General features: G+C 36.3%; 2 protein-coding genes across 8 annotated transcripts; one reads left to right on the top strand and one right to left on the bottom strand.

Moving 5' to 3' along the window:
* On the top strand, positions 4,759 to 8,935 carry LOC107619038 (protein REVEILLE 6). Of its 5 annotated transcripts, XM_021111305.1 has the most exons (9): positions 5,005 to 5,085; positions 6,038 to 6,095; positions 6,274 to 6,331; positions 6,764 to 6,887; positions 6,962 to 7,132; positions 7,255 to 7,356; positions 7,726 to 7,835; positions 8,053 to 8,112; positions 8,366 to 8,931. In XM_021111305.1, the coding sequence occupies exons 3-9, from the start codon at positions 6,296 to 6,298 to the stop codon at positions 8,516 to 8,518; spliced, it is 756 nt and encodes a 251-aa protein (XP_020966964.1). In that variant the 5' UTR covers positions 5,005 to 5,085; positions 6,038 to 6,095; positions 6,274 to 6,295; the 3' UTR covers positions 8,519 to 8,931. The 5 variants fall into 5 exon arrangements, with proteins under 5 accessions (XP_016176732.1, XP_020966963.1, XP_016176734.1 ...); XM_016321246.2 differs by lacking the exon at positions 6,274 to 6,331 and having other exon boundaries at positions 4,759 to 5,085; XM_021111304.1 differs by lacking the exons at positions 6,274 to 6,331; positions 8,366 to 8,931 and adding an exon at positions 8,213 to 8,349 and having other exon boundaries at positions 4,764 to 5,085.
* On the bottom strand, positions 9,052 to 12,149 carry LOC110266485. Of its 3 annotated transcripts, XM_021111303.1 has the most exons (7): positions 11,708 to 12,147; positions 11,504 to 11,602; positions 11,345 to 11,394; positions 11,136 to 11,215; positions 10,915 to 11,029; positions 10,566 to 10,750; positions 9,052 to 10,454 (listed from the first exon to the last, which is right to left on the bottom strand). In XM_021111303.1, the coding sequence occupies exons 1-7, from the start codon at positions 11,758 to 11,760 to the stop codon at positions 9,615 to 9,617; spliced, it is 1,422 nt and encodes a 473-aa protein (XP_020966962.1). In that variant the 5' UTR covers positions 11,761 to 12,147; the 3' UTR covers positions 9,052 to 9,614. The 3 variants fall into 3 exon arrangements, with proteins under 3 accessions (XP_020966962.1, XP_020966960.1, XP_020966961.1); XM_021111301.1 differs by having other exon boundaries at positions 9,052 to 10,750; positions 11,708 to 12,149; XM_021111302.1 differs by having other exon boundaries at positions 9,052 to 10,750; positions 11,136 to 11,191; positions 11,708 to 12,148.

Raw genomic sequence — 12,257 nt, 5'->3', positions numbered from 1 at the left:
AAAAAAAGATTATATAGCCCGTACTCCTTCATAGTGGCAGAAAAGTACTAATATGGAAAAAAGTCCCAGAAAGGTGTCTAGACGTCCTAGAAAATTACACCCTATAAGTAAAAAGTTAGTATGAAGTTCTACTACTGCTTCCTTTTAGTACCTAAACCGAAATAGGAAGACCCTACATAATAAAAGTCGGAATTACCATAGAAGTTCTAGGTAACTTAGTTCTACCTAAAGTCGTAGATTATAAGTACTATTTATTAACAAAGGTCTATATAATTCTCGTAATTTAAGTTCTACTTTCTCGAAGCTGTATTACTTTTAAACAATGGACCTCAGAAGGATTTTAAAGAATCTCGAAGCACGACTATTGCACAATATTTTATTGATTTATTCCTTCTATTTTATTTCTTTATATTTACTTTCTGAGATCATAATTATAAGTGATTATAATTATAGTAGGATGGTATTATTGATATTAAATATTTTTTCTTGACCTTCCATGCCTCGAATGTGCTCCTGCAGCAGCAGTATCGAGAAAAAGAATTTAAAAATTTTTGAGCTCTTGCTTTCTTGTTGCTGAACGCAACAATGAGTTGCTCTTAAGAAATTATGAAGCGCGCCCATCTGGCGCCGCCCCATTTTCTGAAGTAAATGCGGCAAATTATAACCCCAGAAGAGGTAAATGGCAAGATTTTGGTAACAAAAAAAAATTATGGAAGAAAAAGAAATTATGTTCATAAGAAAATATCTCACCGGAAGTGGGATAAAGAAAGAAACAATGGGCAAAGTAAATCAATTAAGGATAAATGCTTCCGTTGTGGTGGAAAGGGCCATTGGTCACGTACCTGTCGTACCCCAAGGCACCTAGTTGATCTTTTTCAAGCATCCTTGAAAAAGGCTGACAAAGAAAAGGAAACAAATTTTGTTTCAAATGATGAAAATTCCACCACTCATTATGATGTATCTAATTTCTTTGAGGATCTTGAAGGAAATATTGGCCATTTGATTAATGATGGAATAGTTTAATATATGTGTTTGTTAAGTATTCATGTGAATAATTTTACTGTGCATGTACTTCTACTTATTTTATCATTATTATCATTTGTTCTTTGAAGAAAAATGGCAAGGACATATTCTGAAGATATTTGCCTTGCGGATAATGCAAGTTCGCACACTATTCTCAAAAGTGATATATATTTTACCCATCTTGTGCCAAAAGAGGAATATGTTAACACTATTATTGGCTCAGGCAATGTGATAGAAGGCTCCGGAAGAGCTATAATTTTGTTTCCTGGAGGAACAAAATTTATAATAAATAATGCACTGTTATCTACCAAGTCTCGAAGAAACTTGTTGAGTTTTAAAGATATTCGCCGAAATGGATATCATATTGAGACTATGAATGAGGGAGATCATGAGTATTTATATATCACAACTCATGATTCAAATAAAAAGATTATATTAGAAAAATTACCCTCACTTTCATCTGGGTTGTATTATACCAAGATTAGTGCAATTGAATCACATGCCATTGTAAACTAGAAGTTTACTAACTCAAATGAGTTCATAACTTGGCACGACCGATTGGGTCATCCGGGAACAACCATGATGAGAAGAATTATTGAAAACTCCCATGGACATTCACTAAAGAACCAGAAGATTCTTAAATCTAGTGAATTTTGTTGTGCTGCATGTTCTCAAGGGAAGTTAATTTTAAGGCCATCACCAGTAAAGATTGGATTTGAGTCCCTGAATTCCTAGAAAGGATTCAAGGTGATATATGTGGACCTATTCATCCACCATGTGGATCTTTTAGATATTTTATGGTCCTGATAGACGCATCTTCGAGATGGTCACATGTGTGCTTATTATCTTCTCGCAACCTGGCGTTTGCGAGATTACTGGCTCAAATTATTCGATTAAAAGCACAATTTCCAGAAAATCCAATCAAAGCAATTCGTCTTGATAATGCTGGCGAATTTTTCATTGCACCACCTAATCGTACCAAAATGGGACCCCAAAGAAAATTGGGGATATATGTTGGATATGATTCTCCCTCTATAGTGAGGTATCTTGAGATACAAACGGGAGATGAATTTAAAGCCCGATTTGCGGATTGTCATTTTGATGAATCAAAATTTCCAACATTAGGGGGAGAGAATAAGCTTCCTGAAAAGAAACTTAATTGGAATGCATCATCGTTGATGCATTTAGATCCTCGATCAGCGCAATGTGAACTAGAAGTTCAAAAGATTATACATTTGCAAAGAATAGCAAATGAATTGCCTGATGCGTTTTCCGATACAAAGAGGATAACCAAATCTTATATACCAGCGGAAAATGCCCCAATTCGAATTGATGTCCCAGTAGAACAAGTAGCTACTGAAGCAAATTCACGCCAGAAGCGTGGCAGGGCAGAAAATGTCCCAATTCGAATTGATGTCCCAGTTGGACAAACTGCCACTGAAGCAAATACACGCCAGAAGCGTGGCAGGCCTGTCGGTTCCAAAGATAAAAATCCTCGAAAGAGAAAAGAGGTAAATACGATTCCTGTTGAAAAAGACATAGTAAAGACACCTGCAGTTGTCCAAAATTCTGATATAACGCCAGAAGACGTTCAGGTACCTGAAAATTGTGAAAATGACGAGATCTCGATAAATTATGTCTTTACAGGAGAGAAATGGGACCGGAATAAGACAATTGTCAATGAAATATTTGCATATAATGTGGCGTTAAATATCATGCATGAAAGTAAGGATCTTGAGCCAAGATCAGTTGAAGAATGTCGACAAAGGAATGATTGGCCAAAATGGGAAGCAGCCATGAAGGCTGAATTAGACTCACTTGCAAAACGTGAATGATCATAAGATAGCTCCAACTGTCCTGTTTGAAGATAATACAGCATGCATTGCTCAACTTAAAGGTGGATACATCAAAGGTGATAGAACAAAGCATATTTCTCCCAAATTCTTCTTCACTCATGATCTTCAAAATGAGGGGACAATTCATGTCTAACAGATCCGTTCAAGTGACAATCTGGCAGATTTATTTACAAAGTCACTCCCAAAATCCTCCTTTGAAAGATTGGTACATGAGATTGGAATGCGCCGATTTCGAGACATTAAATGATGTCGGCAAGAGGGGGAGACTGTACTCTTTTTCCCTTGATCAGGTTTTTTTTCCATTGGGTTTTTCTTGACAAGGTTTTTAATGAGGCAGTCCCCATCACTAAAGGATATTGTACTCTTTTTCCTTTACTAAGGTTTTTTTCCCACTGGGTTTTTCTTTAGTAAGGTTTTAACGAGGCAATAATCCTAAATGGTCATCCAAGGGGGAGTGTTGTGATAAGGATAACTACGTGGATGCCCATTCCTATGAGAAGCTAACATTCTCAAGATAGATTATAATTAATAATGTTGAAGAAAGTTAGACTTTCACAAGTATAAATAGAAGGCTTAATCAGAAGCCATTTACACATCAATAAAAGCATTTCTTCTCTCTCTACGAAGCTTTTCTTTCTCTTCATATTACAAATATAGTATTAATATATAAATTATAGTTATTATGGTAGGATGATATTAATATTAGTGAATATTAATACTAGAGTCTTTCATTTATATTTCTTTATTTTATCTTCCTTATTTAGTTATTTTATAACAGTTTTAAATTAAATATTAATTTTAATTTTTTTAACAAATTAAGGTAATAAACATTAAACTTTAAACACTGTAGCAATTACCGTTTATTACTTACACACAATATCAATAATTGAAATGCAATTGCCTTTTTTTACACCACCAATGAAATCCAATAAAGATATCAAAGTGCAGTAGCAATAAATGCAAATAGATCTTCTTAATTTTTTTTAATCATTAAAAAAATAAAATGTGATAAATTATTAATTTTATAAATAAAACTAAAAAAAATTAAAAAATTAAAAAATTAAAAATTATACTTTATCCTCTAAATTGTTAAAGAAATTGAAAGGATCTATTTCTACAACAAATGACTGATGGTTATGCGTTATGAGTTATGACACAGATGGAAAGGGAAATCCAAGCAAAGGGGCTTTGGTCCATACCGTACAATCATGGGCCTACCACAAAATATCTTGTTGGATATCTTCTGGACTGCGTGGTTTGTGGGCCCATCTTCTTTGGACCCAACACACCCTTTCACTGACACGTATAAGTGTATAACCGACTTCTTAGTTCTTTAACCATGGAAATCCAATGCCACTTTTCTCTTCTTACTTGTTCTATTAAATCCAAGTTTTCACCATCTCTATAAGCCAAGCTCTAGTTCTGTAGACAACCAAAGCAAAGCACAAAGTAGTTTGAGAGGCATAACAATAATAAATGAGCACATGGGCTGAGAGGAATTGGGACACACCATGACCATGTATTGCAAACAACTACCTCCTGAAATGTCTTGTGCTTTTCACTTTTGATATATATTTTCGAATTTTCCTCTTTCCCCAATCCCCATTCCAAACCAAAGTAGTGGACTATAATTAATTAATCATACAAAAATGTTAACAAAATACTTTATAAATGAACTGCTACAACTCTATGGTTCTTTATTAACAAGTCATAAACAATAAAAATATGCACAAAACTGAGAAAAGAATACTGATTAATTAGTGTTTGGCTTAATTAACTAATTAAGTGCATTGTAAAGTGTAAACTGCTCAATCTGTGTCTCTATAAGATTTTAAATGATGACGTGGTGAACAGGCATTGGTCTTGGTCATGCACCTAACTGAAAGCGAACTGTATGAAGAAACAACCTCGAATCAATTCCCTATAAATTTCTGTTACTCGCAGCTATAACAGCCGCATCTCTCTCTCTCTCTCTCTGCTTAAAACTCACAGAAATGGTATCGAAGAACCCGAACCCCTCAGAGGGATTCTACCTCGATCCCAGTGCGCTCCCCAGCCTCGTTCCGTTGGCCGCAACCACGGGGGCGTCCACCGCCAACTCGGCGGAGGACCCCGCCAAGAAGACGCGGAAGCCATACACTATAACTAAATCTAGAGAGAGCTGGACCGAACCCGAGCACGACAAGTTCCTCGAAGCTCTTCAACTGTAAAGTCTCAATCTTTTTATCCTTTCCAATTTATTTATTCTGAAAATGTGATGTAATGTGTGAATTATGAAGTTCAAATGTGACATGCATTTGTGGAGAATTGCTTCTGAGGAATTGGTACAATTACATGTGATTGTGAAGCTTTGAATTTTAAAATCTTGGGATCTATGGTGAATTTGGTGAGTTTGAAGATGTTGGGAGGGGTAAATTTCAAATTCTACCTGGAGTAGTGATGAATTAACAATGTAAGATAAAAAAATGATAGCCAAGCTAGCGCTTCTCACTGTGAATGGTTGTGTGTTGCTGGATTCTGTGGCTGCTTTTACTTTGTTATCCGTTTTTTAGTGTAATGAGTTCTTTCACTTTTGTGGATTTCTTTTTTCTCTCCTATTGGGAAGGAAGAAAACCTTTGCTCGCTAGTTACTTTATAGCATCAAAATTTTGCATCAGATGCTGAAATTATTTTTTAGTCTGATAATCTTGTATGAACGAACGAATTGAAGATTAGATATCAACTTGGCAAATGATGTAGCTGGGATAGAGCAGAGTTGTATTGTCACTTGTCCAGTGAGAGAATGGGAATTGAGAACAAAAGGCAATAGCTTTATGTACTAAAGTCGCATTTAAATATAGGTTTAACTCACTTGTCAACTAGAGTAAATTCATGTGGGAGAAGCCATATACATAAAAAAGAACTAATTGAGTACGAAATTAGTAGCAAAATGAAGCATTAAATTTAAATTTTAATTAGTACTCAAGAATCATATTTATGTTAAAAACTTAATACAGAGACTATTAAACTCACTAAATTAAATTTATCATTCAAATGCAAGTTAATTTGTAGTTCCTATCTCTGTTGGTTTTTTATATATTTTTTTTAATTTTTTTCTCGTCCTGCTGCTACCATTTTACATCATCTGATGATGCTTGTTCTTTTCATCCTGTAATCAGGTTTGACCGTGACTGGAAAAAGATTGAAGCATTTGTTGGATCGAAGACAGTTATCCAGGTAATTTCAGATGCAATTTTAGACTGGAAGGGAAATATGCTGTTTCCCTAAATTGGTCGTTAGATTATAGCTTTTGCCACTTGCTTGAGGAATTAGAGGATGTCCAGAATGAAATTATGTAACTTTTTCTTTTTCCTTTTCTGCACTCCCTCTCCTTTTGGTCATTCTGTGTTACTAGGTCATGATCTCCTTGGATTCCCATGTCATTCTCACTGACTTTTGATGCGCCTGTGCTGGTAGGCGTTTTTGTGAAACCTCTGTTCATTAAAATTTTCTTCTGCGGTGAGAGTGAGAGACAAAAGTTGCGAAACCATTAAGCATATCAACCTGCTGATCCTTTGCTGAAAGTTTGAAGAGCATCAACTGTAGATTAATTGACGTATTATGTGAGTTCCATGTGCCTGCTATAGAAGGATTAAAATGTATTGGAATTTGAACTATAGAAAGTTGCAGATTCAATGAATTGATGGATATGATTGTATATGGAATTTATGGGTAAGAAATAGGTTAAAAGAATATCTTTTAGAGTTGACGGGTTGACAGATCTGAAAGTATCTGAAATTTTATAAGAGTTGTTGGTGTGTATCTTATTAAATTGACTTACAGATAACAGATGCCTCTATTCCCATTTAAGTTCTGAAAATTATTTTTTACTGATGAGTTTGCAGATACGTAGCCATGCACAGAAATACTTTCTAAAAGTTCAGAAGAGCGGGACAAGTGAACATCTTCCTCCACCCAGACCAAAACGAAAAGCCGCTCATCCATATCCTCAGAAAGCTTCTAAAAATGGTTGTAATCTTTGCCATACACTTTTTGGAAACACAATTCAGTTTTATCTAATAATTACAAGTGATATATCGCAGCACCAGTACTCGCGCAAGTATCTGGATCATTTCAGTCTTCATCTGCTTTGCTTGAATGTGGACATGTCCTGCAGCCTGATTCTTCAGCAATGCTTAAAACACCTATTGTTAGCGCTGCGGTGTCTTCCTGGTCAAACAACACCCTGCAGCAAAAAGCCAATGCATTGCATGGTATTAAAGGCTGCGACTTTCCATACTTGGAAAAATACATGACAAATAGTTAATGGAAGTTGTTTATATGATTTGTTAAAGTTATTGACTAATTTCTTGTGTTTGCAATATCATGTATTTAGGGCAAAAAGTAAATAACTGTTGTAGTAGCAGCGAAAGCACTCCCAGAGCACAAGCACCTGGTGAATCTAATGTTCAAGGGAACAATAGCCATCCTTTGAGAGGCAAGCCTTTAAAGATTTAATTTTCTATTTTTTCATATTTGATTGTTACATCACATTATACTGTATGCATGACAAGGTTGTAGATTGCTGTTATAAGCATAGTCTGTACACATTGTGCTTTATAACTAAAGAATATTTGGCATAAGAAGTAATTATGGGGAGATGTATCCTCTAATGTGACAGTGTCGCATGACCTGGGCATGTATAGATTTTTCCCCATTGATTAGATACTATCATGAGTGCCAAACTTGGCCTTCCATGATCAATGATAAAAATACACACATAATCAGGCTATGTGACAATTTGTTTAATATTTAATTATTTATTGTTGTTTCAATTGTCAATCTAACGTTTTCCCCTTTCATTCAGTTCTTCCGGATTTCACTCAAGTGTACCGCTTCATTGGCAGTGTATTTGACCCAAGCATAACTGGGCATCTACAGAAACTAAAAAGGATGGATCCTATAGATGTTGAAACGGTATGTTTGCCTGTGTTCTTACTGTCCGATGAATCATTTCTTTTGACAGTCCATTTCCATTTGCTTCAAACAAATAATTCCTACTCCTTAAATGGAGTTAAGATATTGAAACCTTATTTCTACAAAGGCTTTGAAATATTGACTTTGGACGGATATTAGAAATGTGAAGTTATAAATATATGTTAGAGAAGTACTTACTAAATCATACTCTGTTTAGGTGCTACTACTGATGAGAAATCTGTCTATCAATTTAAGGAGCCCAGATTTTGAGGATCATGTAAGTATTTGTGTCATTGATATTTATATTGCTATAACTAAGTATGTAATGATGAGCAGAATATTTCCTACTTGAGGCTCACCCCACTGTTATATTTCAGCATCTAAGTGCTTGATCTTTATAATGAATCTATTTCCTGTGGATACATAGCTTGAAGTGGTATGCTGATGTTCCTCATTTATTTGAAACTGTCTATGTCGTGCCACATTCCTACAAAAGCATCACATACATATTGAAATTCTCATCTCTGTAGAAACTTGAACGACTACTATGGTTGACATCAAATTGCATGCTCAAGGATAGAAGGAATAATGAGATTCATATATGTTCATGCAGAGAAGGTTGCTTGCCTCGTATGAGGTGGAACTCGAAACAGACAGCTACATCAATGCAGATAGACCTATGACTGGTGGGCAGTTGAAGACAGCTACTTAGATGCGGCAGAGGCAGAAAATGACTTCATTTTTCACAAATTAGATGTTGTCATTGATTAGGATTTTGCGTGATGAGATGAAGATGCCACGGAAGGGCAGCAAGCTGAGAGGTTCCAGACTAAGCAAGGGTTTCAATTCCCCGCATTCATTTAGATCATGTATATATCAATCAACTTGTTAGAAAAGAATACAATAAAGCCCCTATGTATAGCTTTCCTAGTTCTGTGTATGTATGTACAGGACCGAATATGTGTTTCAGACTTTTTGGTTTAATTCTAGCAACTAGCAAGGCAGTTTTTAGGCAGCACAAAAGTGTAGACATTGGCAGTATAAAATTTTTGATCTGGCTTATAAATAATGGAAGGCCATCGGGCCTGGTTTACTTGAAACCAATGTTTTCAAAATAGAATCAAATATACTTACTATTTATTTATAACCTAATCTCAATTGGTTCATCAACCATGTACATTTCCCTTGAGCTTAATATGTTTGAAGGAAAAGATAGCCAAATCAAGGAATAAAACCAAAATTTTAAGTGTCGACTTTTCAAAAACTTCAATCGAACTATATCTTATCCTGACTGGTGATCAAATCAAACAGAATGCCAAGTTTGATGAAAGGCAACTGCATAGTTCTGCTAAAGTTACCACTTTACTCTTTAGCTGCTGTACCATTATCTGTGATCACTACTAAACATTCCTTTGATGTAATACGGTATTTCAAGCAGCTGAATATACGTGTACCCATTTATTGCGTAAACTACTTCTGATGCTAGCTACTGTATATACATTTCGCAATTATTAGTATTTGACTGAAAAATATGAAACATTCAAGCGGACAATTGTCCTTTTCGTTCCAGTTTGGACAACATATCTGGCTACTTGTCCTTCACGAAATTCGAAGTATGGGTGCCACTGCCTTGCGTGCAAATTCATGATTGATGTTGCTATCACTATGAGAATCTAACAATGAATGGAAAAAAAAAATCAGCAAATGAAATCATCATAACTTCCTACAAAAAACTCCCCAAGGTACAGCTCTGCATTGAGTTCAGGTTGTGAAGTGGTGTCATTGCAACATGTGATACACTTTAGGTGCTGAGTTGACGTTTCCTGTATTTATCTTCTGCTGGAGCTTTGATTGATCAATTCGATTATCAGCCCTTTTCAGCTGATCATGAACTCTTCTCAGCTCATCGTGAGAAAGAGCAAAGGGTTGACAAGCTGTGCTGAATGGGAGAGAGTGAGATGCTGCAGAAGACAACATTGCTGAATAGATGGAGTTTTTCTGGAAACTACCATGCGTTTGTTCATCCCTTTGCAGATTCAGTTGATTGGAACAGAACTCCGTGTAAGAATGCTGTGCATGCGGAAGATAACCATAGCCTTCCAATCCAGCTCCATGATGCACTATAGGATCGTTCAGATGTGGTGCAGGACAGCTTTCATCATTGAGTAAAGATTCTACTAGCTTCTCAATCATATCGCGAGGTGAGCTTGGGGCGCTACTAGACATTGAATCATCAACCATTGTCAATTTTTCCACATCAGACATCAAGAATGGTCCATCAAAGCAAATCAAACTCTCCTCATCAGGCAAACAAAGTTCAAAGCTAGAATTTGATCTTCCATCTATGCTGCTGCTGTAAGAACTTGACTGTTTGTCACCTTCTACAGGAGAAGTAGTAGAAGTGTCCGACTCTGAGAGATCACATATTTCGATTGCTGGTGGAGAAACATGGACACAAACTGGTATATTACTTAGTTTCATCTCCTGGATAAGGGTTTCATATTCCACTTCACCATGATTCTTTTGGTTATTCCCACAGTTCTCCTGGCTGAAGAAGTTTGATGGTTTGCTTCCCTGTAGCGGTTCCATGACAAGAGGAGTTCCTGGTGGATTCACCATCTGAAATTTTGAATGTGTTTCAAAGTCCATAAAGTGCATACTATCATCCAACATGGATAGAACGTTCAGAGTTGTATGTATATGGTTCATGGACTTGTGGAACAAACTCACCTGGTGGTGCTGGAGACAACAACCTTTGGTAGCCTTTGGCACGTTGGATGGTTGAATCAGACCTGCTCTTTGTGAAACATTCAAGTGTCTGGTTGCTGGAGACACCAGAGATGTGCCTGAATATTCTTCAGAATCAGTGTTTTTGCTTGAATACCAAATTTCCTCCTTTGGCAGTCTGACTGTAACTGCATTTTAATTCATCTTCAGGTATTGCATATATATTGTATAATACACAGTTCCATAACAAGTTTTGTCGTGTGTATCTTATCAATATGTGTAAAGCTTATCAGAGTCAGCAAGTTGACAACCTATGACGACTGCAATGAAGCACCAAATGAGAGGATTGTACCTTTTCTCCATCTTTCGCCTTCTGCTTTTGCTTTATCTTGATTTGTGCTCTCAGCAGATCCGGGTGTATCACTATTAAGCAAGTCCTTACCATCGCTACTTGAAGGAGGGAATGCCTGAAAAAACAAAGAAACAAAGAAGTTTCCACGCATTAAATAAATTCGTCGTAGACAAGTTAATTTTCTGAGCAGGAAAAAAAAAATACTATAGCTGAAACCATACCTTGTAGGTGCAAGGAGGCCGATAGGGTTCATTATTCCGATGCAGTAGATGATTAGCTTTATCCAGAATGTTCAGAGTAACTTAGGGTCAGACGTTCATGACATCCAGAATTTGTATCAAAACATAAATTTACGAAGCCGATCTTGTGAAAGTAAAACCACAGTATTGCAACAATCATCCATAATAATATGATATAAGCATCAAAATACCAGGAACACAGAAAGGCGGCGATAGAAGACCCGATGCATCGTCTAAAAAACTGTTCAATAAACACACACAAATCAAGCAATCAACGGAAGGCGTCAGAGTAATCTTTCAAAACATAAAAGCAGAAAAGTTTTTTCCCTTCTTTATCTATTTTTTTTTACCATGGAGATGAGAGCTTAACCTCCCTTGGCAATTTTACCGTACCATCTGCTTTGGCCAAGGAGAGAAGAAACTCTCTTGAATATGAAATTTTCGAGCGCCTGCATGCCAAATCAAAAGAGCACCATTCACGTTGAGACAACACATAATGTGGATCTAGTTCCTCAACTGTCGAAAGCAATAAAGAATAGAGAGCAAAAGTGTACCTTTCAAAGGGAGAAGACGCCGAGAATACCGCAGTCCCACTTTCTTCGCTCATTTTTGGGGAAAATATTCGGCCAACGTCAACGAGTCATTGACTCAAAAAATTGAAATCTGTTTTCTTTTTCCTTCTAGAGATTAGAGAAAGAAAGAACCTAGCTAGCGGAGGTTGCCGAAGCGAAAAGACGTGGATACTCACTACACAACAATGCAGCTAAAGAAATCAAGAAAGCAGTTAATCTCACTCGTGAAGGGTATATCTTCGTTCTACTAAGTGATGCGGAGATTTAGCGTGAAAATGTGGTTTTGGAAATTGGAATAACAAGAAAGAGAGAGGAAGAAACTTGGGTAGGAAGAAAGGCAGTAGAGAGAGGAAATACGTAAAACAAAGAATGAGTGAAAGTGAGGAGTGAAGACCCGCTATACAGCTACTACTACTCTCGCTAGCATATGTAGTATCAGCTGCGAGCGCTAAGTGCATCAGAAAGAAGCATGGATTTTACTTAATAATTAAAAGAAAAATTAATTCAATCGGTAATTAAATTGGGAATTGGG

This window comes from Arachis ipaensis, chromosome B09 (assembly GCF_000816755.2).
Source record: "Arachis ipaensis cultivar K30076 chromosome B09, Araip1.1, whole genome shotgun sequence".
NCBI lineage: Eukaryota > Viridiplantae > Streptophyta > Magnoliopsida > Fabales > Fabaceae > Arachis > Arachis ipaensis.
The sequence above is the reverse complement of the archived record's forward strand: the minus strand, read 5'-3'. Positions and strand labels throughout refer to the sequence as shown.

Coding starts and splice junctions, on each gene's coding strand:
- LOC107619038 (XM_016321246.2), top strand. CDS start 4,874: ATGGTATCGAAGAACCCGAACCCCTCAGAGGGATTCTACCTCGATCCC. Junction 6,888..6,961: donor TCAGAAAGCTTCTAAAAATG/GTTGTAATCTTT, acceptor GATATATCGCAG/CACCAGTACTCGCGCAAGTA. Junction 7,133..7,254: donor AAAAGCCAATGCATTGCATG/GTATTAAAGGCT, acceptor TCATGTATTTAG/GGCAAAAAGTAAATAACTGT.
- LOC110266485 (XM_021111301.1), bottom strand. CDS start 11,760: ATGAGCGAAGAAAGTGGGACTGCGGTATTCTCGGCGTCTTCTCCCTTT. Junction 11,603..11,707: donor GCGTCTTCTCCCTTTGAAAG/GTACACTTTTGC, acceptor TTTGGCATGCAG/GCGCTCGAAAATTTCATATT. Junction 11,030..11,135: donor GGCCTCCTTGCACCTACAAG/GTATGGTTTCAG, acceptor TTGTTTTTTCAG/GCATTCCCTCCTTCAAGTAG.